This window comes from Pleurodeles waltl, chromosome 7, assembly GCF_031143425.1.
Source record: "Pleurodeles waltl isolate 20211129_DDA chromosome 7, aPleWal1.hap1.20221129, whole genome shotgun sequence".
NCBI lineage: Eukaryota > Metazoa > Chordata > Amphibia > Caudata > Salamandridae > Pleurodeles > Pleurodeles waltl.
Genome location: NC_090446.1, coordinates 1,112,002,077 through 1,112,028,830, shown reverse-complemented (window position 1 = coordinate 1,112,028,830; position 26,754 = coordinate 1,112,002,077). Strand labels below are relative to the sequence as shown.

At 45.8% G+C, this 26,754-nt stretch overlaps 1 protein-coding gene across 1 annotated transcript in view; it reads left to right on the top strand.

Annotated features, from left to right (window-relative positions):
• ACSF2 (acyl-CoA synthetase family member 2) overlaps positions 1–26,754 on the top strand; it is a 599,164-nt gene that overhangs the window by 326,109 nt on the left and 246,301 nt on the right. The window contains exon 9 of the mRNA XM_069200070.1: positions 23,769–23,860. Within this exon, the coding sequence (XP_069056171.1) occupies positions 23,769–23,860 (92 nt within the window). The remainder of the gene's footprint in view (positions 1–23,768; positions 23,861–26,754) is intronic.

Here is a 26,754-nt window from a genome sequence, read left to right as displayed (position 1 = left end):
TGTTATTCCTGCTACTTTCCGGTGCCCAAAAAGGACAAGGGCCTTCGCCCCATCATAGATCTCTGGTCCCTCAATCTCTTCCTCAAGAAGAAGTTCAAAATGCTACCTCTAGCTCAGGTCCTTTCTGCCGTTGACCCTGGAGACTGGATGGTAGCGTTGGACTTGCAGGACGCCTATTTCCACATTTCCGTCCTGCCGGCCCACAGATGTTATTTGTGAATCGTGGTAGGGCACGTGCCCTTTCAGTTCCCCGGGCTCACTTTTGGCCTTACCAGCACCCCTCGGGTGTTCACGAAAGTGATGGTAGTGGTTGCAGCTTATGTTTCTCAGGTTCGGGGTTTCAGTCTTCCCTACCTAGATGACTGGCAGTTGAAGAAGAACTCGCCCCTGGCTGTCGTCTCCCACCTCCAGACTACAGCAAACCTCCTGCAATCGCTGGGGTTCACTATAAATGTGCCAACGTCACACCTGATTCCCTCTCAGACTCTACCATTCATCGGAGCTGTTCTGGACAAAGTGCAGTTTCAGGCTTATCACCCCGAAAAGCGAGTCTAGGATATTCGGGCTGTGATCCTGATGTTTCTGCCTGTATCCTGGATTTCGGTGAGCATGACTCTGAGGTTGCTGGGCTTCACGGCCTCCTACATCCTGCTGATCCAACATGCCAGATGGCATATGCGGGCTCTGCAGTGGGACCTGAAGTTCCAGTGGGCACAGCATCAGGGGAATCTCTCTGACATGGTCCAGATCTCGGAGGGGACTGCACTAGATCTGCAGTGGTCGCTATCGAATCCAGATTGGATCAACAGCAGATCACTCTCCCTTCCCCAACCAGACCTCACAGTAGTGACAGATGCGTCAGTCCTGGGATGGAGCGGCCACATGGGAGAGGCGGAGATCAGAGGCCTCTGGCCTCCGGCGGAGACCGGGCACCACATCAACCTTTTGAAGCTCTGGGCGACCCAACTTGCATTGAAATAATTCCTTCCCTCTCTCAAAGGGAAAGTGGTGCAGGTGTTTACCGACAACACCACTGCCATGTAGTACTGCAACCAGCAGGGTGGAGTAGGGTTGTGTACCCTTTGTCAAAAGGCTCTTCACTGGTATTTCTCAGGACATTTCACTGGTTCAGCAACTTGCAGGCTCTCTGAACACTAGAGCAGATGAACTCAGCCGTTGATCACGAATGGCGTCTCCATCCAGAGGTGGCACAAGGTCTCTTTCAGCAGTGGAGAGTGCCTTGGTTAGATCTGTTTGCCTCTGCAGAGAATGCACAATGTTCACTGTTCTGCAAGTTGGAGTTTCCAAGGCGTCACTCGCTCAGCGATGCTTTTCATCGCAAGTGGAGCTCAGGCCTCCTTTACTCCTTTCCGCCAATACCACTTCTGCCCAGAGTTCCGAAGAAGATATGACACAACTGGGGCCAAGTAATCCTGGTGGCTCCGGACTGGGCATAAAGAATCTGGTATCAGGAGCTATTGAGTTTGACCATAGATCCGCTGATCAGACTGCCCCTTCGGGAGGATCTTCTATTGCAGCAGCAGGGGACGGTCCTTCACCTGAACCTGTCCAGTCTCTGCCTCCTTGTGTTCGAGATTGAATGACAGCAGTTGACAGCTTTTGACCTTCTGCCTGAAGTCTGTGATGTTATTTTGGCAGCCAGGTGTCCCTCCACCAAAACGGTATACGCCTGTAGTTGAAACAAATTTGTGGCATGGTGTATCAACAAGTCTGTTGATCCCCTTTCTGCACCTCTCTCAGTGGTTCTCCTCTTCATTCGCTCTCTTGCCCAGCAGGGCTCTCCGCTGGGCACCCTCATGGGTTGTCACCCATCTCTGCCTTTTCAAGGCTGCAAGACCAACCTTCTCTATTCAAGTCTCCCATTGTTGAGAGGTTTCTTAAAGGACTCACCCACATGTTTCCTCCTACCCCGTTCATAATGCCCCAGTGGGATTTGAACTTGGTCCTCACATATCTCGTGAGTGCTCCTTTCGAGCTGCTCCACAACTGTCTCCTGTGGCTCTTGATTCTAAAAACTGCCTTCTTGATTGCCATCACCTCTGCTCGCAGAGTGAGTGAGCTACAGGCTCTCTCTTCAAAGCCACCATTTCTGTCTGTCCATCCTGACAAAATGTTGCTTTGTACCAGGACTTCCTTCCTTCCCAAAGTGTTGACACCTTTTCATGTAGGCCAATCAATCACCCTGCCTACTTTTTACGCATCCCCTCATCCTTCTCATGAGGCGGAGAGACTCCACCGCCTGGATTCAAAAAGAGTGGTGGCATTCTACCTAAATCTTACCAAAGATTTCTGGGTGGACAATCACCTCTTTATGGGTTATGTGGGTGCAAAGAAAGGAAGGGGAGAGCAGAAGAGGACCATTCTCGCAATGGGTGGTCCTCTGCATCAAAATGTGCTACGCTTTGGCAAAAAGCAACCCCCTGAGAGTTTGCGGGCTCATTCTACTAGAACAACTGCTGCTAGCACAGCGTTAGCAAGTGGGGTTCCAGTCCTGGATATCAGCGACATGGGGATCCCTGCACACATTCACTAAACATTACTGCCTGGATAGTCAGGCCCACAGAGACAGCTACTTCGGCTGTTTGGTCCTGCAGGACTTCTTAGTTTGATCTTAGTTTGCAGCCCACCACTGGGGATGGTATTGCTCGGGTATCTATTCAAAGGTAAGGAATCTGCAACTAGAAGTCTCTATCAGATGTTCAAGTTACTTACCGTCAGTAACGATAGATCTGCCCATCCTCCCTGCTCTGCAAACTGATTTCTAGGGACATGAACTTCCCTTTAAGGGCCCTAGTTTTGGTGCACCATTCTCAGTGTTCTTCATGGCTCATCGCTTCTGGCGTGGAAAGTTGTGAAATAAAACTGACGTCAGCATGCCTAGATGGCACCTATACATGACTGCAATGTCATCACGGTGACCATGACGCCAAGGACGCTTGTGGAGTTGACAGACGCCACTTGACGGCGCACAGGGGTACTGCTCGAAGAAAAATCTCCAGATCCAGTCTGACACCTGGGGGAAATTCTAAGGTAAGTAATTTGTAACTGGAATATGTCTCTACCAGATCTATCATTAACGTTAGTAAGTAACTTGTACTTCACAAACTCAGTTTCTCCATATTCATACATACATTCAAAATTAATTCAGGAGCGCACAAACACAGTTTTTCACCTCTCAGAAGTATCTGTCACCTTGCAATTTGGCAAATCTCCAAAAACCTATTTCCCCATCGATTGGAGTAGAAATGGTCCAGAGCTCTAAATCGTAGACAAGGGACCCCCTTAAAGAGGAGGTGCTCTAACGCAAACCATCCTCTACTACCAAAACTTTGTGGGAGCTGAACCCCAAAATTTTGAAAACTCCAATTTTCATCCAATTAATTCAGCTCCAGAATCTCTAATAGTTCTAGAGTTTAGAGACTACAAGCCTAATACAAAAATATACATTTTGGCACAATAATACAAATGAGAAAGCATTTATAACTGAGTGTGAGTTTTGGATCAAAAATAAGGCAAAATACATTTATTACAGAATTATTAGTAAACATGATATGAAGAAAAATCTACAAATTTCCCAGAAGGCCAAAATAAAGTAATGCAGAGTTCTAAAACTTAGCCCCATTTAGACCAGTCTAGGCAAAATCCCAAGTCAAACTCATAATGAGTACTGACAACATCCTAATAAGAATATGTAAGTAAAATGGACATTAACGTGGAAAATCTCAGCAGCAGCAGGCCTAAAAACAACTATAAATATGTCCACTTCCTCCCCCACATCTCTAAAGCCCAAGAGTTTTTATACAAACATGACACACTTATTAATAAATTCTGAAAATTCAGCATGGTGCATCATGGTTAGAGTCACACTGGCAAATCAGAAACAGGAATGTAATATTTTATATTGTTAGTACTAAGCCATTTCTTAAGGTAAGAGAAATCTTCCACCTGCTCTCTCAGCAGTTGCACTCTAGAGATGTTCAGCACAAAATGCAGCATTTCTTAAACAATAGCTCATAGAGTTAGCAAGCCTGCAATGGAACTTCTAGCAGAGGTCCTTGAATTTCATACTTCAGGCACATGATGGGAGCTACATTCACAGTGCACACGTCTTGACACCATTCATTTTTTAATCCTTGATGGCATTCATTTGATGCTGTGTGGAAACAAGAGGGGAGATAATTTGCAGCGGGACACTAAGAGGGGGGATGAGCAGATGAGCAGAGCACCAGAAACTTCATCCATATTAAAGTAATTGGCATCTCACATGAACATGTGGCATAGCTATTTCATAGTATGTTCTTACTTTTCAAAGTGACTCAGTACATTTTTTTAAAGTGCAACATCATTATTTAATCAATTATGACTCTATGGATCATTACAACCATCAATTTTCAAATATATTTTTCACCCAGCTTTGATTATTTACTTATTGCAGGGGGTAGGAAGATTAAATTAACAGGGAAGCATAATTACTTCCACGGATACAGGAAGTTAGCACAGATGCCCATGTTATGGACTTTGCTGACCTCTACTGTTGTCCTTGGGTTATTGCAACTTTTTATTTCTTTTTAGGGCTATTGTGGAATCACTGTTGATAATTTTCTCTGAACCATAGAGCACTGCATAGGGAGCCCAATTCCTCCGTAGATGAATTTTTTTCCGCCACTTGGGTTAGAGTGGTTTCTTAGTACTGTGTAAGTATGGCACATTGAGAGCAGTGATTCAACAGCAAAGAGTGGAAAACGGGAGAAGTGAAACTACTGTGACATTCCGAAGTTTATTCATAATGTGCACAGAAAGGCCTACTACTCTGCCGCGTCTGTTATTATGCAGCTAATCTTTCGCCCGCCATACGTGAGGCCTGGGGCCTAGATTCAATTTTAACACGCCTCCCACAATGTTTGCACAGTAAGATTTTCTTATAATACATGGGACCCTGGAATCCATATATAAAAGCATGTCTCTTTCTTTTTTATAGGCGACTTGTGGCTAGTTGCATGTAATAAACAAATGACACCGCTGCTTACTGTAATATAAAGGATAAAGTACCCTGTCATACATTATAAGGATATTGCAAGTCATAGAGGAGTTTCATGAACATTCGGGCTCGGTACTTTAAAAGATCATGGAACTCTGAAGTGACTTTCAATATCCTTGTGTTAGTTGGATAATGTGACGGTCACACCATCACCTTTCCCATAAACCGTTTAAATCTTTAGTGTTTTGCGCTTTCATGTTCATTGCAGACACAAAATAGAAACAGATTTTGTACTGCAAAACACACCAAATACCTGTTAGTAATTTTTGCCAAACATTAATAGGATCAGTTTTTTGTAAATCAGATTAAAACAGTGCGGTGTTGAAACATGCTGAAATTCTATCTTTCCTGATATAGCTTGAAAACAAATACACATATTTCCATAAACATCTCCTTTCTAAAAACCTATCAGAAGAAAGGCAATGCTTTTCCAGTTTTCCTTATTTAAACTGCAGCAGTGATTATGTTTCCTGACCTGCTTTTTGCCAGATTCCCCAGCATATTGGGATTTTGCGATTAGCAAAATAATCACAAAATCGTCACGTTTGTAAAAATCCCACACTTTTTACAGAAGTGCCCACCAACAATACCATTCTAAAAATATTAATCCTGTTCCTACTTTTGACCCTTCGTGCCACTCGCGGCCGTATTCGCCTCTTGTGTCCCTCGCACTGCTCGGCCGCACAAGCCTCTTGCCTGACCTCCTTTAGGACCCACACCCAAGTCCATGACCCAGCATCATGGCCCTTAAGACTCCTCACCTCTTCCTTGTCTGCCTTCCTTTTGGGGTGACGTGCCATATCTAGGGCCTCCTCCGTACCCTTGCATAACTACATATCTATCGTCCATCTCCTGGACCACCTGCCTCTGTTCTCCGATCCTGGTCTCAATGTTCACGGAGGACCAGTCCTGTACCACCTGCTCCCTGTGCCCCTGCCAGCTGATGCCTTCTGGGGCCCATAGTGGTCTGCCGGGTCCCTTGAGCTCCTCACCTCACCCCGATGATCCCTTCTCCAGCAAACTGTCACCCTGCACCCCCTCGCCCTGCCCACCTGCACTCCTGGCCCTGCGCTTGCAGGGGGCCCTTTTGGCCCCCACTTTGCTGGGCCCCGCCTTTGCATCATGTGCCACTGTAAGAGGGCCTGCCTGCTTGCCATTCCCAGCCCCCTGGCCTGCCTCATGATCCTCACCTACCGCATCTGATCTGGGATCCTTCAAAACCTTGGGGCTGGCTCCAGGCCCAGCTGTCCCTGAGTTTGCTAACCAGGCTGGTGGAGGGGGCCAAACCCCGACCCCAACAACCCCATTCGAGAGTGCCACATCTGAGGAGCTGCACCCTCCACCCACCCACCCTCCAACAAACCGCCTGTTGCACCTGGCCCTCGGAGGCATGAAAATGGGCTGTGGGAGAAGACACGCGGCGTCCACTCCCCACGGCTAACTTCCTTCTTTTTGCCCTTTTGGGCGAATTGCTTGTGGCAACACCGCTGGAGGCTGTACGCACCGTGTGTGTCTTTCCGACACAGGCCTGGTCAAGAACACCAGGCCTGAGGAGCTCAGAGTGGCCAGCTTTGCCGAGCAGGCGAAGCTCTGCCCGCACAGCAGCAGCGTCATGGCTCTGAGCCATTGCACTGTCAGAACACACAAAATACACGCATCTATAGAAACCTATCCCAAGGGACCGGCCCAAAACTTCCACCGGGGCGAACGGCTAGCGCGGGAGAGGCTGGTCGCCACGCCCCCTTTGCTTTATGTACTCCAACCATATCCCATCCCCACGTACCCTGTGGCCAATCCTGCCCTCCCTCCGTCTCTTCCCTCCCGAACATCCCCGTGGAGAGACTAGACTACGTCTGCCCCTCATTAAGAGACTTTAATATAACGCTAATTACATAAGTATCATAGTGGTTATCAAAACTGTTGTTTTAATTTTATTAAGTGCTCATTTGGTTCAGCTCTGGGGACCTTATTATATACATGATTGGAAATGACGGCCCCTAGATGGATGTATAGCAGATTCATTTATGATCAGGCTATGCGTTTGTTTCTGCTCTGGGATCAATATCAGACAAAGAACTGTGTAGGACGGCCCTAAGATGGATGTATCTCCAACTCGTAGTCCATTGGATATAATTGTTTCCTTTTTTCCCTCCTTTCTTTGTATATGACCTTTTAGTTGGGGGGTTTGATGTGCATGCCAGTAATGTCCTGTGATCCTTTCCCACTTTTATACCGTCAGTATTGGAATTTTGTGGTTCTGCATCTATTAGTTATTTTCTTATGTTTATAGGATTAGGAATTATCATGGTCCTTGCCGCATTGTAATTATCCTTTACTACTGCTTTTAGTCCTTGGATTATTGACCCAAGTTCCAATCATTTAAATTTTTGGAGTGGACATCTGGTTATTTCACCACTGAAACTTATTCCAGAAAACTTTGGTTTTATGTGAATAGGTATTTATCCTCCATCTGCCGTTTTCGACCTAGTAAGCACGGTTAATGTTGGACTTTTGTGTCGCCATATGGCTAAAATCCCCTGTGCTCTATTACAGTTACTTTGACGTGGGTGATTCTACACAAACAGTTTGGCACAATCCCATTTTTTGCTACTTGTTTGTAGGTTTTGGACTTGTCTGGTAGTGGTTACACTTTGACTTTGTTCTTTAGATCTGTGAATTTTTCTATGCCACTTTCAAGGGTTTCTTTACTCTTTGGCATTCTTGGTGTTTCCCTTTGGGCTTACAGCCTTTTTGGTAATTCATTGTATAGACACATTCTGATGCACTGTTTCGGGGTTTCTTTGTGTTATTGGGATTTTACTTATTCCGTATAGATATGGTGTTGGTAGAATGTTGTGTTTCATAAAATGTTATGTAGTGTGATTTAGACTGAATGTATACTCTATACTTTGCAGCCTTGAAAAAGTCACATGTCGTGGCGAAACACGTGTTGGCTGGTGATGAGTTATTTGACAATATGAAGGACTGTTTTTTCCCTGATTGAGACTGTTGATGTCTTTTAACCTTATAAGAAGAAATGGCATTTCTCAATTAAAAAGACTGGATAAAATTGGAATCTCTGTGACTTCTTTCTTGTGAATTATTCTACATTGGACTTATATCAGGTGCTGTGGTTTTTCCTTTACTTATTTCATTATATGTACTCTGCTAAGTACATGTCTATGCCTTGGGGTAGTAAGGCATAGGTAACCACTAAGCACCACCCCCAATTTTGACTGAAATTGACTACTTAACTATTTATGCTACTGTATGAGACAATAGGTGCAGTTAATCCACCACTACTACACTCCCTTCTTCCTTTAAGAGCAGATATACATTAAGTGATTTGCCCAGAATCAAAGGATGTTGAGCTGAGGTCTGGCCTCGAACTTAGGGCCATATGTACAAACACATTTTCCCATAGACACAGAATGGGCAAAACTGCTTGCTACATCTGGCCCTTAGTCCCACTGATTTCAGAGTCAGGAGCTCGGGTATTAACAGCACATACTCTCTTCTATGCCCCTCCCTGTGCCACCTCTCTCCTGTTGGCGAAACACCCCTATGCCAACAGCCTCAGGATACTCATCGTGCCCCTCACTTCACCTAACTACTCCCCCCACTCCAGAGTCTCCAGTGCCCCTCACACCATGCGCGCTTTAGGAATATTGCTTGTTGGAATCCAGAGGGAGTAGAGTTCTCAGTTTTAGAAATGCACACTCTGGCATCAGACAGCCTCTTGTTCCAGGGCGCGGTGCTGCAAGGGCACTGAGCCACGTCACAGACTGTGACTTGTCAGAGTCCCCAGCAGTGACAGATAAAGAACCGAGCAGTATTTTTGTGAGAGGCCCATGTTTTGCCTGCTGCAAAAATTCCCCGAAATTTGTGGTTTAGGATCACAAAGTCTACTTTTTGCCACAAAAAATGCGTTCTCAGGGTGGGGGTGGTCTGTTTCAGACATTGTGACTCAGACCTAGCCCCGCCAAGAACCACGCAGCAGGGGTTACTCTAACACATTTTAGTGCTGGTGTCCGTATCACCACACTAAAATTAGGGTGACCACCCGTCCGTAAATTTCACGGACTGTCCGTAATTTCGCCCTGCTGTCCGTTGTCCGTGATGAAAGCTTTAACGGACGGCATTTGTCCGTAATTTTAGCCTTTCACCTAAAGGGCAACGGAGGCAGGGCGAAATTAGGGGCAGATCAGTCTCCCCAGCTGGACTGGAAGGCAGGGGGTCTCCTGTGCTCTGAGGGAGGGGCAGACAGATAAGAAAAGGCCTTCTTGCCAGGGGGTCTCTTTCCCTAAAGACATGCAAATGTGGGCAACTGGTAAATCTGCAAATACAAGAGGGCTTGAAAACCTGCATTGACTTTACTAAAAGGAGTCACTTGAAGCTTTCTGGTGGCAAAGATATTTCTTTCAGAGAGGTATTGTAATGGTGTTCCAAGGTGAGCTGTGGAGTGTGTGGTTTTAATGTAGTGTTATACATTTTTTTAGCACTAGGTATAAACTGTATATTATTCAAATCTGTATTTGCGAAGCACTTTTTTAAAAATTTAACCGAAATGTATTTGCGCATTTTGTAGCAGCCTTTATTATGATGTAATTGTATTTTTTACAGTTCTTTCAGGTACTTCGGTACCTCATAGTACTAACAAACATTGGCAAAGCAGTAGGTCTCATCTACGAAAGAGTTATTGGCTTTGCTAATGTGTTTTAGCCATTAACCATGTTACCAGAGTAGCTGCTGTTCAGCATGGCTTAAAGCTAGTGGCATAGTGGTGTGGGGTGGAGTAGAGTGGCATAGGAGCAGTGGCGTAGAGCCCAGTGGTGCAAAGTACAGTGCAGTGGGGTACAGTGCAGTTGTTTAGAGTGCGTTAGCGTAGAGTGCAGTGGTTTAGAGTGCAGTGGCATGGAGTAGCATGGGACAGAGTAGAATGGCATAGAGTGCAGTGGAGTAGAGTGGCATACAATAGAGTGGCAGAGAGAGTAGTAGTGTAGAGTGGTGCAGTGGCATAGATTGCAGAGTAGACTCACGTTGCAGGGAGTGCAGTGGTGTAGGGCAAAGTGCTGTAGAGTGGAGTGATGCAGAGTAGAGTGGCATAGATTGCAGTGGCATAGAATGCAGTAGTACATAGTACATTGGTGTATAGTACGGTGGTGGAGACTGCAACACTGCAGAGTAAAGTGTCAGTGCAGTGATGTTATGTGGAGTAGAGTGGCACAGAGCAGTGGCGTAGAGCACAGTGGTACAGAGTAGAGGGCAGTGGCGTACAATGCAGTTGTTTAGAGTATATTGGTGCAAAATGCAGTAGTACAGAGCAGAGTGGTGTAGAGTATAGTGGCGGCCAGAGCAGTGTTGCAGAGTGTCAGCTTGCAGTGGTGTAGAGTGCATTGAACTAGAGTGCAGTGGTCAGAGTGGTATAGAGTACAGTGGCGTAGAATAGATTGTTTCAGAGTAGAGTGCAGTTGCATAGAGTGGAGAGGTGCAGAGTAGAGTGCAGTGGCATAAAGTAGATTATTTCACAGTAGAGTGAGGTGGCTTAGACTGGAGAAGTGCAGGTTAGAGTGGAGTTGCATAAAGTGGCATAGAGTGTGATGGCATAGAGTAAAGTAGTGTAGAGTGCTGTGGCATAAAGTGCAGAGGTGCAGAGTAGATTAGAATGATGTACAGTGTATTGATGTAGAGTGCAGGGGCATAGAGTTGAGTGTTACAGAGTAAAGTGCATTAGCATAGAGTGTATTAGCTTAGAGTGCACTGGCGTACAGTGCAGCGTTGCAGAGTGGCAGAGAGTGGAGTTGTGCGGATTAGATTGGTGTTGCCTAGACTGGAGTGGTATGGCATGCAGACGAGCAGAGCGCAGTGGTGTAGAGAGGCGTAAAGTGCAGTGGCTTAGAGTAGAGTAGTACAGAGTAAAGTAGAGAGGCATAGTGTGAAGTAGCATAGAGAGCAGTGTCATAATGTGGAGTGGTTCCGAATGGAGAAGAGTGCAGTGGCATGGAGTGGCGTAAAGTGGAGTGATACAGAGTAGAGTGCAGTGGTGTGGAGTGGTGCAGAGCAGAGTGGAGTGGAGCATGCATGGTGTGGTAACACACTGCCATTACAGACAACACATTTTTGATTGAAGTGACCATTACATTTGCACAGATATACAGTTTTTCAAATCAAACTATATTGTGCACAGATGATATGTGTGGAAATTGCATCACCTAATGCAATGATTTGTTTTAATCATGTAAAGGTATTTGTAACCCCAGTATCCAGCAAGAATGTTGCATAAATCCTCTCACTTTGAAGTCAGAGAAAGGAAAGTAAACACTAAGTTCCCACCGAAGACAGAGCCTGACATTTGACTATGTTCTTTGAATGCACAGCAAATATGATAAGATAAGAACAAGATTTACAGGCCTGTTTACAGAAAGGGAGCACTCGGCAGGATACTGTAAATAAGGTTTTGGCAAGGGAAGGGACGAATTCAAGCTGCATAGCCTAAAACAAATAAAGCCAGCAAATTGAAAGCAACAAATTGTGAGTTACAAACCACAAGGCCAATGGAAAACAACGGGCAGAATGCATTCACAAGGAAGCACTATGAATTTACTTAAAGTGACAGCTGTGGGATACTTTGTGGGGAAAGTCCAGTATTTTAGTCCATATCTTGCAGAGGTTTGGCTACATCAATCACCCAGGTAGTATGACAAGAAGACCTGGTGTGGTTTCCATGTTGCAGGATAGGTCTGTACACCCATTCCATCAGTTTGCCACCATTTCCTATGGTACAGAGCTTCTAGGGCATTTAATGATTATTTAAGGTGGTTGTAAGAAAGGAGTTGACTGGGGTGAAGATGGTAGTCTGCCACAAGGGTTTGGAAATTTAGTAGCTCACTGTTCAGAAACAAAGTCCCCAATTTTAAGACACCTGCAACATGCCACTGATGGAGTTGCTCTGAGCACAGCCATCCTGTGCGAGTGGGAAGGCTTAGCAAAGGTAGTGCATGAGCATAGGGTTTCTTTGTGTCAGTGAGTTTACAGGTTCTGGCAAGGCAAGAGAAAGCCATGCATGATAACCCCGGATGGTGATCCATAGAATGGTCAGTAGGAAACGATGAGCAGTGCATTAAGCCTTTCTTAAAAGTCTTTACTGGTAAACCCCATCTCATGCAGGGAGGTGGGCAGAAAGCCAGTGAGCCACCCATTGGACATCTGTAGCTGAATAAAAGCATTCTAAGTCCAGAAGATCTAATCCACCCGCAGTCACAGTTAGCTTTAGAGTGGAAAGAGCTCCCGATGGCGCCGCAGCGACCAAATCAGATGTGTAGCCTGTCTGAAGAAAGAATGAAGGACGAGCAGGGGAAGGTTTGCAAAATAATACTATCATTGGGCTAGCACACCATCTTCGCTAGTGCCACATGGCCTCTACAGAAAGCAGAAGAGAAGACCAAAAAGCAAACTGGGCTTGGAGGGACCGTCCGCTCTGCCAAGATTTTCATCCTGGAAATCAGTGTAAGAATGGTAGATATTAATCACTAGGTATCAAAAGGTAACTGGTTCCCAGTTCAATCTGAGATCTAATTGTGTATGAAGGTGAAAACAGTGCCATATGTTAAAGAAACACTAATTACATTTTAAAATTTGTAAATTTTGTTTGTGCAATTTACATCCCAAATATTTTGAAGATTCTATGTGTACTTGACACTTAGGGATAACCCAGATCTCTAGTTTGGCTTTTGCTCAATTTCAAAACCATATAAAGACATGGACTAAGCGGGCAATTGCCTTGCACAACCTTGCAAGGGGTCTGGCCCCTGCTCACCCGTCACAAGCACTAACAGCGAACCATTGCACCAGAAGAGTTTGCCAAGGTGGATGGGTGTTGATTGTTCAACCACTTGACAGTGCCTCTTCTGTTTCGCTCCTGTGTGCAGACAACTCCCCAGGTACCCAATACCTTCAAATAGTCTTGGTGGACCCATCTTGTCTGATTTTAGGAATTGTCCCACCTTGTTCTTCTCTTCTTTATTTATCCAGTTGTTAGCAACAACCCTTTGAACTACTTGCCGTGGATCTCTCATTTGATCTCGATTTCATCCTACTCTTTTATTATCTTTGATTGGTAGTCCGGGCTCCCATTTCTGAGATAAATGTAGAGTCCCAAACATACACTCTAGTGCAGTGAGACTACAGACAAGTTATGGGTACATCACATCCTGTCATTAGGTGTGAGACTGTCACCCACACCATCTGCCCTGCCTCTTTAAAAAAAATTAGGTTGAAAGTCCATGGGCGGTTGGGGTAAGCCAGATGTTTTTGTTCAATTTGTTTAAACTATTATAAGGTTAATTATCTTAATGTTTCCCAAATTGTTTGCCAGGGGTTTTGAAATGTTAAGAAACATAATCGAAATGTTGCTGTTACTTTCTCTTCAGGAAAGATCGGGTAGATTTGGGTAGGGATAATGGCCTTGCCGTGAAGGGCATTAATTTACTACTGAACAAGGACGTAATGTGACACCTGAATGTAGCATACCAGGAGGCAATCACAAAAGGTCCACAGTGAATAAATAGTGCTATGTTAAAAAAGAGTAAATAAATGCACTGACAACATAGTGAGGCATGGCCTTTCTTGCGTGTGTCTGTAAAACCAAAGCTTGTTCTTGAATTTTTGTCCTGAATTTTGACCCTTTGTCCTGAATTTTTGTCCTGAATTTTGACCCTTTGTCCTGAATTTTTGTCCTGAATTTTGACCCTTTGTCCTGAATTTTTTACGGTCCTGTCCAGAATTTGCCTCAGTGCCAGGTGGTCACCCTAACTAAAATGCGTTGGTCACGCATTTACATAACTCTTGGGCACAGTCTGTATGATGAGGCGTACGCTATTGCAGGAATAATTATTAATGAAAAAATCTCTCGCACAAGCTGCGGCGTAACAGGCACCATTTCATTTCTTTGAGTTCCCAGGCTCTTAGAGCACCACAGTAATCATCGTTTGTAGCATTTACAATTATACACTGCCACCCGGTGGCGTATGAGAGAATTCGCCACATTCCTTGTGTGTTCTGCATTATCTTCTTGTGATCTTCTTCCTTTTATTATTCAACGGAAGCATCAATGGAACAGCAATCTGAGCTCTGGCGGCTTGGCTCTGTAGAGTCCAGCTGGACTCATTCTAGTGTTTCTGCCAGCCACTCTGCTGAGGGCTGGTCTTACTTGTGTAACCCACACCCACCCAACACAGGCGTCACCAGTCAGGTGACCCTGCCAATAAAAGGGGCCGGGCGCACGTGCCTGAGGCCAGTTTAATACCACCCTACCACCGTGTCTGCGTCACCTCATTAACCAGCATGAGGGCCTAGGGCCCCACATTACATTGGCGACGAGTGGGATCTGAAACCCCACGTGGTCGCAGACATGGATTCAACTCGGTGGAAGAAAGAGGAGAAGTGAAGCCGTCGCAGCCCCAGCCCCATTGGTGCGAAAGAAGGGGGTGAGTGCTGTCGATGACTGCATCCTGCAGCGCTGCCAAAACTGCTGCGTTGCGGAACATGAGTAAAGCGCTGTGAGGCTTGTGCTCCCGGTAACCCCCCGAAGAAATTGACCTGAGCGCACCCCCCCCAAAAGTCGGATAGAGCGCGGCCCGCAGGGCTGTGGAGTCCGCGCAGCACATGGGTAGAAGGCTCTGTTGAGCGTCGTGAAGAAATGAATGTCCAAAAGAAGAAAAAATTATGTGGGCCGTCGCCCGTTTAATCTTAAATAATGGTGCTCCCGCGCACCGAAGAAAATAAAGAAATATGCCCAGGGCCGCCCCTCTGCACAAGCGCTCGGTGCTGACCTGCACCGAAATGGAGAACATGGTGCGATCGGCACCGATGAAAAAGAAAATTACCGGGGCCGTTTCCCCTTTTACTTTAAAAGTGGCGCTGTCGCGCGCCGTGTGCTGTGAGAAGTTGCCAATGTGGCCTGGGCCGGTCGCCCCTTTTAATTTTAATAATGGTGCACTCGCGCACCGAAGAAAATGTGCCCAGGGCCACCCCCACCCCAAAAATGCCGGCAAAACGGCCGCAGCACGGAGGACTGCTGCGGCCGCAACAAGTGAACCGCGACGATGCTACCAGGCACCAGAAAATAGAAATGAAAATGCCCAGGGGCTGCCCCCCTCGTCCTGGCAGCAACTAAAGCAGGAGGTGCAGACACGCACCGAAACAAAGTCGAAATGAAATGGTGCATCCACACACCAAAGCAACAGGTGACCATGGCCGCCCCCACCTCCAACAAAGGAGTAAAGAAGAGAGGTGCTCACACGCACCTACATGAAAGAAAAAACAGTGCCCGGAGCCTCCCACCCCCTCTCACTGAAATGTGTGCCCTCTGCATGCCTCTTTAACGAGGCTGTGCAGCTTGAAAACAAAATTTGGACAGAAAGAAAAAAAAAACAAAGAGAAGAGAAAAGGGAGAGAAGATAGAAAAGATAAAATTACACTTACCTGTAGCCCCCACCAGCATGAGAAGTCCTCCCAGCAGCATGCCCTCCTCACCGGCATCTGTTGAAATAAATGACGCCGGTAACAGAAAAAACTGTCTTTCAAGCTAGAAAAAAAAGTGCACTACTGGCATCCAGTGGCCAGAGTTGGTATTGCACCCTATTTCTGTTTTAAAGGGAAAACAAGCTTGGATGAAGGAAAGTTTACAGCAGCACCTTCAGAAAGTGACTGCTGCACACCAAGAATGCGCCTGTGGACAGAAACGGCGCAGAAGACGGAAACGACGAAGAAGAAGGAAGTGACGCTGCAAAAGGGAAGAGAAGATTGCAGCTGTCCCAGCCAAGCTGCAACAGTGAGAAACGGACGCAAGTGCCACGTGAGGTACGAAGAGAGCGCGCATGGTCTGCGCAGCCTCTGGCGGCCGTCCGCCGCCACCGACGAGAGAACGCCACATGCCCCAGGAGTGATGGACATCACCGCAGGACAAGAAAGGGACATGCCAGGCGTTGCCACAGGACGCCCAGAAAAAAAAGAGACTGACACGTGTGCAGCGTGCACAGAGAGCTGCGCCAGAGAATGTGACGACATGGGTAAAAGTGAAGATGGAGAGAGTACCCGAGAGCATGACGGAACACACGGGAAAAGAGGCCACGTCAGCTGGCCGCGCAACGACGGAAGATGGCCACTGTTGGCCCATCACTGAGCAGGTCATCTGAACTGACCGACCCTGCCAGAGCAGATGGCAGGAGTGAGCGCCGAAACAGTGCAGCTTCGAGGAGCAAGAGTGTCGCCCTCGAGTGAAGAGAAGGAGGAAGAGAGCGGGGACCCTCCTGCCAGAGAGAGGTCCACCAAGAGGATCCGGGAACGGACCAGACCGGGAGAGGTCTGCCTGAAGAGCAGATCATGTCTTACCCGCAGGACTCATCCTGTGAGAGGCTGCGACCGAGCAAGATGCACCAGAGGAGGTGCAGTGATAGGTCCGTGTGAAGCAGCATGCGACCTGTGGCACAACGCCACATCGAGGATGAAGAGGAAGATGCACCAGCGAAGGTGCAGTGATAGGTCCATGTGACGCAGCATGCGACCTGTGGCACCACGCCACGTCGAGGACAAAGAGGAAGATGTACCAGCAGAGGTGCAGCGCAAGGTCCATGTGCCGCAACATGTGACCTGTGGCACAACGCCACACCAAGGAGAAGAGAGAGTGGCACGATGCCAACAAGAAATGAGGAGAGGAGTGTTACAGACCGGTCACACCACAGATCAACTCCATCGCATGTGTGAAAGTGGAAGGAAGTAGAGTGACACAACTGAGGACTCGTGCACGCAGATGAGGAGGCACCCATCAGTACAAGACAGTCACCGGGGTGAGCAGACGTCACTGAAGACAGCGATGCGGGTGGTCCCCCACGCTTCCCAGTACGACCGTCCTGTCACCTGTCACCGGCTGCTTGGCTGTGATGGCATCCCTGACGCCGACTGCACAGGCCACACAAGACCCGCCGTGGCCACTACGTCCATCAAGTGGTCCTTCCGCTGACGAAGCCGCCGCCACCTGTTTGATCTGCAAAACGATGAAAAACATCATCATCATGATGAGGTGCATCGCCCAATCATCGAAGGAGGAGCACAGCACCACCTGAGTGGAGACAGTCAGCAACAAGAACCGACGCTGACAAGGCATGTCTGGCAACGTAGAAACTTATCATCTGAACACCTGCCATGAGCTCCGTGAACCAGACGCCTGCCGGTGAGAGCAGACCAGATCATTTGAATCATCCACCCTTGGGGTTGCACAAGACTAGGACGTGGCCCTGTTGGGAGTTCAGAGAGACTCCTTTGGCGTGGCCTACGTTGGCCCGCACAGCCAACGCAGTCCCGCCGCAATCCAGGGACAAGGGCCTCCAACAAATTCCTGTGAGAGCGGAATATCGCTGAGAGAGAATGCATCTGAGACAGCTCCACGTCAGGCATCCAGAAGCACGGAGGTCTCATATCGAGAGACTGGTCACCTGAAGACTTTGCACTATGGCCAGAGCACCTGAATCCGGATGGCTCGAGCAAGCGGACCCTGCATCAACAACCCTTGTGGCTCCATGCGAGACTAGGATGTGGTCCTGTAGGCTGTTCCTCTGAGACGTCTTTGCTGGGCCTGAGATAGGCAAGCACAGCCCACACAGTCCCGTGGAAGCCCGCGAAAGGGCCTCGAGGAGACTCCTGCTTGATGGAGGTCTGGCACGAGAGGGAAGACTGCCGCTGCTCTGCCGCTGGACTTCCAGGTGCCCCAGGCCGTCACGTCATCTGCAGTCTTAGGAGGTAGACAATCTCCAGAGTCAGAATGCCGTCCAGAACTGTGTACAGTGGACTCCCCACTGCTCCAGATGCACCCGCATCAGAAACTGTAAATAGACTCTGACCACATGAGCCCAGGCAGGACCCGATCAACAATAGCCAGCGAACTGTGAGGTCGTGGACAAGCAACTGAAGTATCTGGACTTCATCCACACTGTGTTCGTGCCCAGATGTACCTGGTTAAATTATGGACTCGTGCAGAGGTGTCCGGGTGCTCCCAGCTGCACCATGTCCACTGCAATTCTGCAGTCTGCCTTTTCGAGGCCGAGAGACTGATTGTGGTGCTTTGTTATTGTTTCTTTTACAGGTTGGATTTTTGTTTGGTTCCTCAATAAAGTTTGGGAGGGATGTAGAGTCCAGCTGGACTCATTCTAGTTTTTCTGCCAGCCACTCTGCTGAGGGCTGGTCTTACTTGTGTAACCCACACCCACCCAACACAGGCGTCACCAGTCAGGTGACCCTGCCAATAAAAGGGGCCGGGCGCACGTGCCTGAGGCCAGTTTAATACCACCCTACCACCGTGTCTGCGTCACCTCATTAACCAGCATGAGGGCCTAGGGCCCCACATTACAGGCTCTACATACATAAATAAACAGCAAACGCCCGGACCGGCATCATGCAGATCCTGCACCTCTTGTTTTACTAGCACCCGTATGTGCTACTGATGCTTTTCACAGACTACATAGCACCGATAGTTATACACTTGATAAAGGAAGGTAGCAGAGATGGCATGGGTGGTACAGTTATACAATGTTTTTCTCCTTTCTGTTAGAGAAGAGTTCTTACAAGATCTTTGGCTTTAGGCAATGCTGTCTTTCTGTTCCTCCTTCTTGTCATCTCTTCATAGGGAATGGCAGAGAATTGCCTTTGGGGTGGCTGTCAGTCCTAGGCCAGAGGTTTCTAGTCCCATCACCCTCAGGGTTTTCCATCCTCTTAGTCCGAGATATTGTAGTGATACACTCCTTAATGTGTGAATGGATAGGGTTCCTGTCTGCAGCGACATGGAAAATAGTAGTAGATTCGCTCTTTGACTGTCCCTGTTAGGCCCTCCTAGTAGTGGTTATACCTTGTTTTGCTAAGGGTAATTTTGCACATATTTGTAATTTTATGACTATACCTAATTATTGCCTTTAGGGAAAGCTTATTCTCAATACAGTTGGACTTTAATGGTACATTGTTATTACATGTATTTTAGCCCGTAAAGAGGTATTAATTGTGTTACATAAGATTCTACAGATTTAGTATTGTCAACCTTTCTGACAGACTCTTGGGGTGGAAGATTTTCACTGTGATTTCAGCTCCTTTTAAGAGAGGTTTATACACCTGACAGACGTAATTTAGTACATATTTTTAATGCTATGGCTGTACGCCTTATGATTGCTTTGTGGGAAAATGTATGCTTAACACAGGAGCATTGAGTTGGTTCTGACAACAAGCAAGTGATAAATGATATATGCCTGGTTGTTTTATTTGGGAAAAATGATGTCAGAGTGCATAGGTCTGTCCTGTTTAATCATGAAAAGTTATGAAAAATGGAGCAGACTTGACATATTCATTGTGCAAAGCCTATGTTCAGGCCAATAGGCCTTAAAGAGTGGATTGCTATAGTACTGTGTTAATTATTTTGTTAATGGAACCTCACAGGTTACTTGAGTAGTCTACATTTTTGGGGTTGTTTACCCCCTTTTGACAAACCCTAGGCATAGAAGATTTGCTATGTGACTGTTCTTGCTAGACAATATTAGGAGGGACTGTGGGTTTTAAAATGCATGCCTTTTGTTGGCACAAGTGGACATGTATTGCTTGCATTCTTGTATTTTAGGATGGAGTCCCAGCCACTGAAGTGATGGAGGATGGAGACAGGGCTATGTTTAGAAATTCAATTATGACCTTGTTAGTAAAGGGATGCTGATTAACTCTTCCTGAGCAATGCCATTTGGTAGATGGTATGGGTGAGGGTTGGGATTACATTTTCTGCTGCTCAGCGTGATTAGTGAGGTTGATGACTGATAGATGTAGCGACCTTACAATTAGTTTTTCCCATGGTTTGTATATTCTTACTTGGAGCCATCTCTAGTGCTACCTTCTTTGAGAGCCAGCACTTTGTGCAATGATTGTGTGTGGAGAGCAGCCTGAGAATTGCATATAAAAATGAAACCACTGCACTTAGTTGCAGCCCAAGGCTGTTCTTCATTAAGAAAGGGTGTGCTGTGAAGAGCGCTAAGAGAACTGCTGTGCAAAAAGGCCTGGTATCTGCGTGATAGCCAGTCTCCAACAGGTATGGGGAGGTTACTTTCTACTGGAAGAGCTGAGGGTCTGCTTGGAGTGCCTAAAAGCCTGGGTGCCTGCTGAGAGAGACAGTGTGTGTCTGACTCTTCAGGATGAGAGAGTGTGGAGGAGAAATGTGGCATGTTCCTGGTTGAGGAAAGGTGCCTTACCCAGAGAGCAAATCCACAAGTGACCCATGATGTGGTTGGTCTCCCGGTTGCTCTGCAGAATTTCCATGTGAGTTCCCTAAGGCTGTTCCAGAACAAATATCCTGTGCTCCCAGCAATTTTTGCTGGACGTGAGTGACTGGTGCTGATTCTACTGTCAGTGAAAGCCATGTTTCCTCTGAAGCAGGAATCCCTGATTGGCCCGAAGGATACAACTGCCAGAAATATTCCACTGTAATGAATTTGGCCTAGAGGTGGTAGCAGCTACACCAGAACACTGGGCTGAAGATGAGTGCTGGTCAGATCTACTCCGTTCATTGTCCCTGCAAACTTTGCCCAAGCAAGGCTGCAGCACAGTCCCTGCCAATGCTATGAGTGCGGGAGCCCTTACTGCATCAGTTGTACAGCTCAAACTGCAACACTGGTGCAGGTAAAATGCAGGACTTAGCCTGCACCGGGGACAAGACACGAAGGGCCTCATTTACAAGACCTTTGAACGACCCTTGCATCATTTTTTTATACAGTGGTGATGCAAACAGTGCTTTACACTGCTCAACATTTATAAACTGACGCATTGGGCCCAATTGGTCTGTTGGTAAAGCCTTGTGTCACATTATACGTGCGCCAGGTATAATGTTTGCAAACTAGGCATTCACACAGGAAAATCCATGCAGAACTGATGCAGTGACATTTACAACATTTCACTGCATCATTCTGCGACTTCACTGCATCAGAATTTGACCAACTGGTCAGAGCAGGCATAAAACAGATGCAGGGCTTTCTCTATGTGATCTTCCTTGCATTGCTGGAGTAGCATCGTTTTTTTTATGCTAGTCCAGAAATGCGTCAGTTTAATGCCACATATGTGCCATAGTTTCTGACGCATCTGTAAAGACATGTGGCATGGAGCTCTGTATTGTAAATATAGCGCATCCGTGGCGTTGTTAGGGGGTCATAGAGCAATGGAAGAAATCTGACTCATCGAAGCTGATGCGTCACATTTTTGTAATTGAGGGCCTACCCGTGCACAGACCAGCCTGCTGCACACACTTAAAAGTCTTGATGAATAGGTAGAGACATTGAACTAGGATGCACATTTGACCCATGAGATTAATTGAGCTATATGCACTTAATCAAGTCTAAACCCAGAGTGTATTTGTGACTGTAATGGGAGGAAGGGGATACAGGGAGGAAGAGAGTTTAATGCTTTACATTCATCGCAGCTTAGTTTTCAACCATGTATGTCATTTTAATTGAATTATGCAGTATTTAGCTGTGCTGTGTGATTAGAGTGCTGTCTTTGTTTGCATTAAAGATGAGCACTGAGTGGACATTATGTCCAGCACATTGTTATTGCACCTCTTGTTTACTGTCGATCTCTGAGATCTTGCCACTCTATTGTACGTTTAGTGCAGAAAGTGTTGTGTTTGGCCTAGTTTGCAGAGCAATTGTAATATGAACACCACTGGCAGACAACCACAATCACCACGGTTGGAGTCCAGTAGCCCTTCTGGCTGTGCCCTTGAATGGCGTCTGACACATACATATACATACATAGAAGCCCTTTAGATGAAACATTCTTCTGACGCTGGTCTGTTCATGTGTCACTCACATTCTGCATTTGTCTATGCAAAGAGCATGGCACAATCTGTCAGTCCTATTCAGCTATTCAATCTAATGCCCTGTGAGTGACAGCTTCTTGCCTGCTCACTTATGCACATCTATCTGAAAAAGAGTGTTTCAGTGCCATGGTTTTCTATTTTCTCCCTTCATAGGTCCCTTTTTATTCTTTCTTCCTTTTCTTATATTGCATTTTAGAACATCCTTCAACCCCCAAGACAGTGCTACCGGGCCCCTAGAGCTCATTTTATCTGCTGTGCACTGCATCCCATGCGGCTAGTGCTTATAAACCAGATAGCGAGCTTGGAATGGTAATGTTCATAGTGAATCTTTTTTTTTTTTTTACCATTCCAAGATGCGCATCACATGCGATGTTTACTGAGTGTACATGTGGAAATGATAGTCAGTAGACATTGTTTTACTTACTTTACTTCTTAGCCATATTGAAACTTTAAAGAAATGATACATTATGTACAATACCATTGCAAAGTGGAGTTCTAGTGCTATGTGTCATTGTATATTTTATTGCAAGCTAATTCCCTGCACATATAGGGAGTGGCATGCTTTCTTCTTTCTACTTTTATTCTTTTAATTTATCTTGCACATGCTTGTTAAGTTTGCATGTGGGTTTTATTGTTGTTGGTTAAGTGTGCCAATGCAAGAATGAATCAGAGTGCATCTATGATGACTTATTAAGTATATGTGATCAAGGCATTGCTTTAACATTTAGGTCCTAGCGCTTCTACAACATGTTTCATGTCTGTTTGGAAGTGAAATGTTTTCATTTTCTTTCCTGTTTCCGTGGGAGATGGTTGCCCTTAACAATATGTTTAATGCTTTTGTCTAGATGGAGAGTCTTGTCAAGGATGAATCACAAGGGTTTCACTTATTTGTACCTGACTTCCAAGAATTTTAGGTGGATAAAGTGAGGCAAGTTAATTTGAATTGTGGAGCAATCTGGAGGTGTAGCTATTACTAATAATTCAATTTGGGATGGATTTAGGGCCAGATGTATCAAAAACCCGGTTTGCATTTCTTAAATAGTGAATTTTAAGAAATTGCAATTTGAGAAATGCAAAATGGGATGAAAGAAAATAGCGAATGCCTAATAGCGATTTCTTAAAATTCGCAATCGCTATTAGGGAATCGTTGTAAGGGAATGGGACTCCATTCATCACTATGGGCCTGAAGGCCCATAGGTGCGAATGGTTTTGCATTTCCCAATTTGCGAATTCCTGTTAGAAATGTGCAAATTAGGTAATGCCTTAGGGCCCCTTTGATGCACCCACCCCAAAAAAAACTGTTCACATGTAAAGTCCACACATGCCCTAGGGGCATGTGTTTGCCACATGACACTGTTAATGCATTTTTTTAAATTGCAAATGGTTACCACCAAATTTGAATTTGTGGTAATTGCATTTCCTAAATGCTCAGTTTGTATTTAGGAAATGCATGACACGTGCAATTTTAGGGAATCGCAAAAATTTGCGATTCCCTAAAATTGCACAGCACTGCCTTTCATACATCCTGAAAGGCGATTTTGCATTAGCAAACAGTGGAATTTCCAGATTCACACAATTTGCGAATGCAAAATCCTTTGATACATCTGGCCCTTAGGCTCTGTTTGAATTGAGACATCCATGACTTGATCTGATCATGCCAATTTCCAAGAAACACAACATCTCCAGATTATTTATTTACCAGACGAAGGGTGAGCAAATGCAGAAAGTGGAGATGCATGCAAGGGGCGATTCTTACCATTAGTGGCTGTCTGAGGGGTTGCCATTGCCAAAGATTAACCTTTTGTGTTGTTTACCCTCCAGATGCACGCACCTCTATGGCACACCAACCATGTTTATTGACATTCTGAGCCAACCAGACTTCTCCAGCTATGACATTTCCTGCCTTGGTGGAGGTAAGTATTCATTGTCATGGATAGGATGCCTATTCCGCTAATCCACCATCCAGCTTTGATTATGCATAATCTGGCCTGATAGAAAAAAGACAAATTTTCGGTCAGGCCAATTGGATTCAAAAGGCAGAAGTCATTAGAGTAGTCATTGTTCTGGCTTGCTTCATGGGACTGTCCACGAGGTTGGCATACTGTTAATCTCATCTTGACATCTCCACCACAGTAAAACCATAATGTGTATTTGTGAAGCACACATTCTGCACTTGAGGCTGAATAACAGATACTTATTTTTAACCAACCCAGTGGTACTTATTGTATTGACTTTGGAAGGATGAAAGGCCAAGTAGACCCAGCTGGACTCAAACCTGTGACCACAAGGTCAAACATGATCACTAGAGTGGATTCATTAGTCCACTGAGCCACCTGACACAGGATAATGATTACCTAGTTTTGAAATAGAACAAGGAGAACAGAAAAGCCAAAACCTCATTCTTTCAACACGCCTATGATTAATACCAGAACTCATCTTTGCACCAGTGCCACCATAGCTCTGTACCAGCCATTGCATGCAGCCAAAACGATTGTGCTTTCTTTCCTGACTAAACACTGCTTTAGGGCACATTTTGCTCTCTTATGTCTGCTACTATATGATTCAACGACTCACGAATTAACCTCCTGAAGCTTGTTCTAATTATAGACTGACTGCCTTGTGAAACTATACAACTCACGATCATTTGGCAGAACCTCCCCTACCTTCCTCACTATTGAAATTACCAACTGCATACATTCATTAAGTACCAAAACTTTCATGCATATCTTCACACCATCCACTCCTAATGCACTCCACGCATTGTCCCTTTCAAAAGCATCTCAGCAGTCAGTAGGATGAAAACCACAAAATGACAACAAAACCTCATAGCAGTCCCCAATTGTAAACACCTTTTCTACAAAGAAGGTGGCATTTTTATCCCTATGACCTTTCACAAACAACTTGTGTACTCACCACATCTGCATGCATCAAAATCTATGCAAAGGGAGGCTATTCCTCTAAAACTATCAATAAAGAGTATGCAACACAAACACCTAGGGCTTAACAGATTGTTAAAAAAAATTACAGCAGTCCTTGTCTCACCCATACGCCACTCTCCCTGTTTTCTACCATATGACCTGTCTCGCATTCTCTCCGGTCAGTTCTACCTGAACTCTCTCTGATTACTGATAATTCCAACCCACAGAATTTTTATGCAGAATGCTCCCAAGGTCAAGGTGTATGGTAAGTGAGTGTCCACTAGATTTTGAAACCGCCTGTTCCTCAGTCACCTTTGTGCAACCATGAGCGTGTTTAGCAGTGATTACCTATTTCACAGTGAACACCATTTGACACACACCATTTTGCATATGTACCTTCCTGGTTCATGCTACACGTCATCCACATAGATCTCTAATATACTTTGCTAAAAGAAAAAACATTATTGAGTGAAACACCATGGTTTCACAACATATTGTTAACATCGTAGTCACACAGGGCTGGACTGAGAGCCAAAAGCACCCCTGGACATTTGGTCAGGCCAGCATGGAGAAAGCACGCACAATGCACCAGCCTTACTACTGCAAGGGGGAAAGGTGAGCGAGGCTACTCCCTCCTACACTCCCCAAGGAAAGTTGGTGCATTTTTAATCACATTCTAAAATACTGTAACTTTTAAAGGATAATAAATTAACTGTGTCACCATCTTTGGACTCATCCATGCCCTCCAAAGAATGCACCACATCATCTGTTATAGGATCACCTAACTTGTAATTGGTCCCCACTCCTTGATATGTGAAGTCCATTTTGGTTCCAGTACATTTAGCAGCCTATCAGTCTCAATTGTGTCAGAGATGCTGAGAGGTCTAGAAAAACCTGTTGATAGGAGTCTCCTTCGTCTAGTATTTGTTAATGCCATGTAGGACTTTTACTGCTGCTGATTCTGCACTAGAGGCCTGATTATCAAGCACTTGGGAAACCTTAAAGAGTGCGCCATTGGACATGAGTACATCTTTCAATCCTGGAATCGCAGAGGTTTGTAATCATGTTATGTTTTAGTGAGTGTTCTGAAATACCCCTTTAACTGCGTGAGTGTTATACAAAATAAATAAAATATATATATCCATACATACAAATCTGCAAAGACATTTCAAAAATATATTTACTTATTTTCAAGTGATGTATTTTTTCAGATGCTAAAGCATGTTAGCACTTTTTGTTGCGCCGCAGCCTGACGTGGCGCACACGGGGAGACCGGATCGGGACGTGGATGGGGCCACAGTGCATCTCCTCGGCCGCGGGGCATGCCACACCCCTTTTTCCAGCCTTACCTCACACGAGGCCTTAGAGTGGGCATTGGGCCTTGGCGAGCTCGGGCGCCGCGCGACCTGGAGATTAACAGTGGGCCCTATTCCCCCCACCATCTCACTTACCTGGTATTTTCTGTTCTGTTCTTTTCTTGCCTTCATCTTTTTGGGTGGAGCCATGTTCGTCTTCTTCTCCCAGCATGTCTTCCTCTTCTCTGCATGCATCAGGATCCCTTTCCAACATGGTGTCTTCATCCATATTCCCTATGGCAGTTTTCCCAATCTAACATGGCGTCTTTTTTTCTTCCTGAATGTCACTTCCAGTTCTTGGGTATAAAGGAATGAGACTCTTGGTCTCATTGCGTTGCAAGACTTCCTTTGGTGGTGATCACACTCCGGCTATTCCAGCCTTTTCCTTGCCTTTTTCTGGTCCTTCCAGTTATATTTCTGTTATTTGAAGACTTATCTTTGTCTGTGCCCATTTTTTGTTCCAGGGAGTTCCAGCCATTGAGGTTTTCTCCCCTTGGGTTTTTCCTCAGGGACTCCTTTTGGAGGGCAGGGACT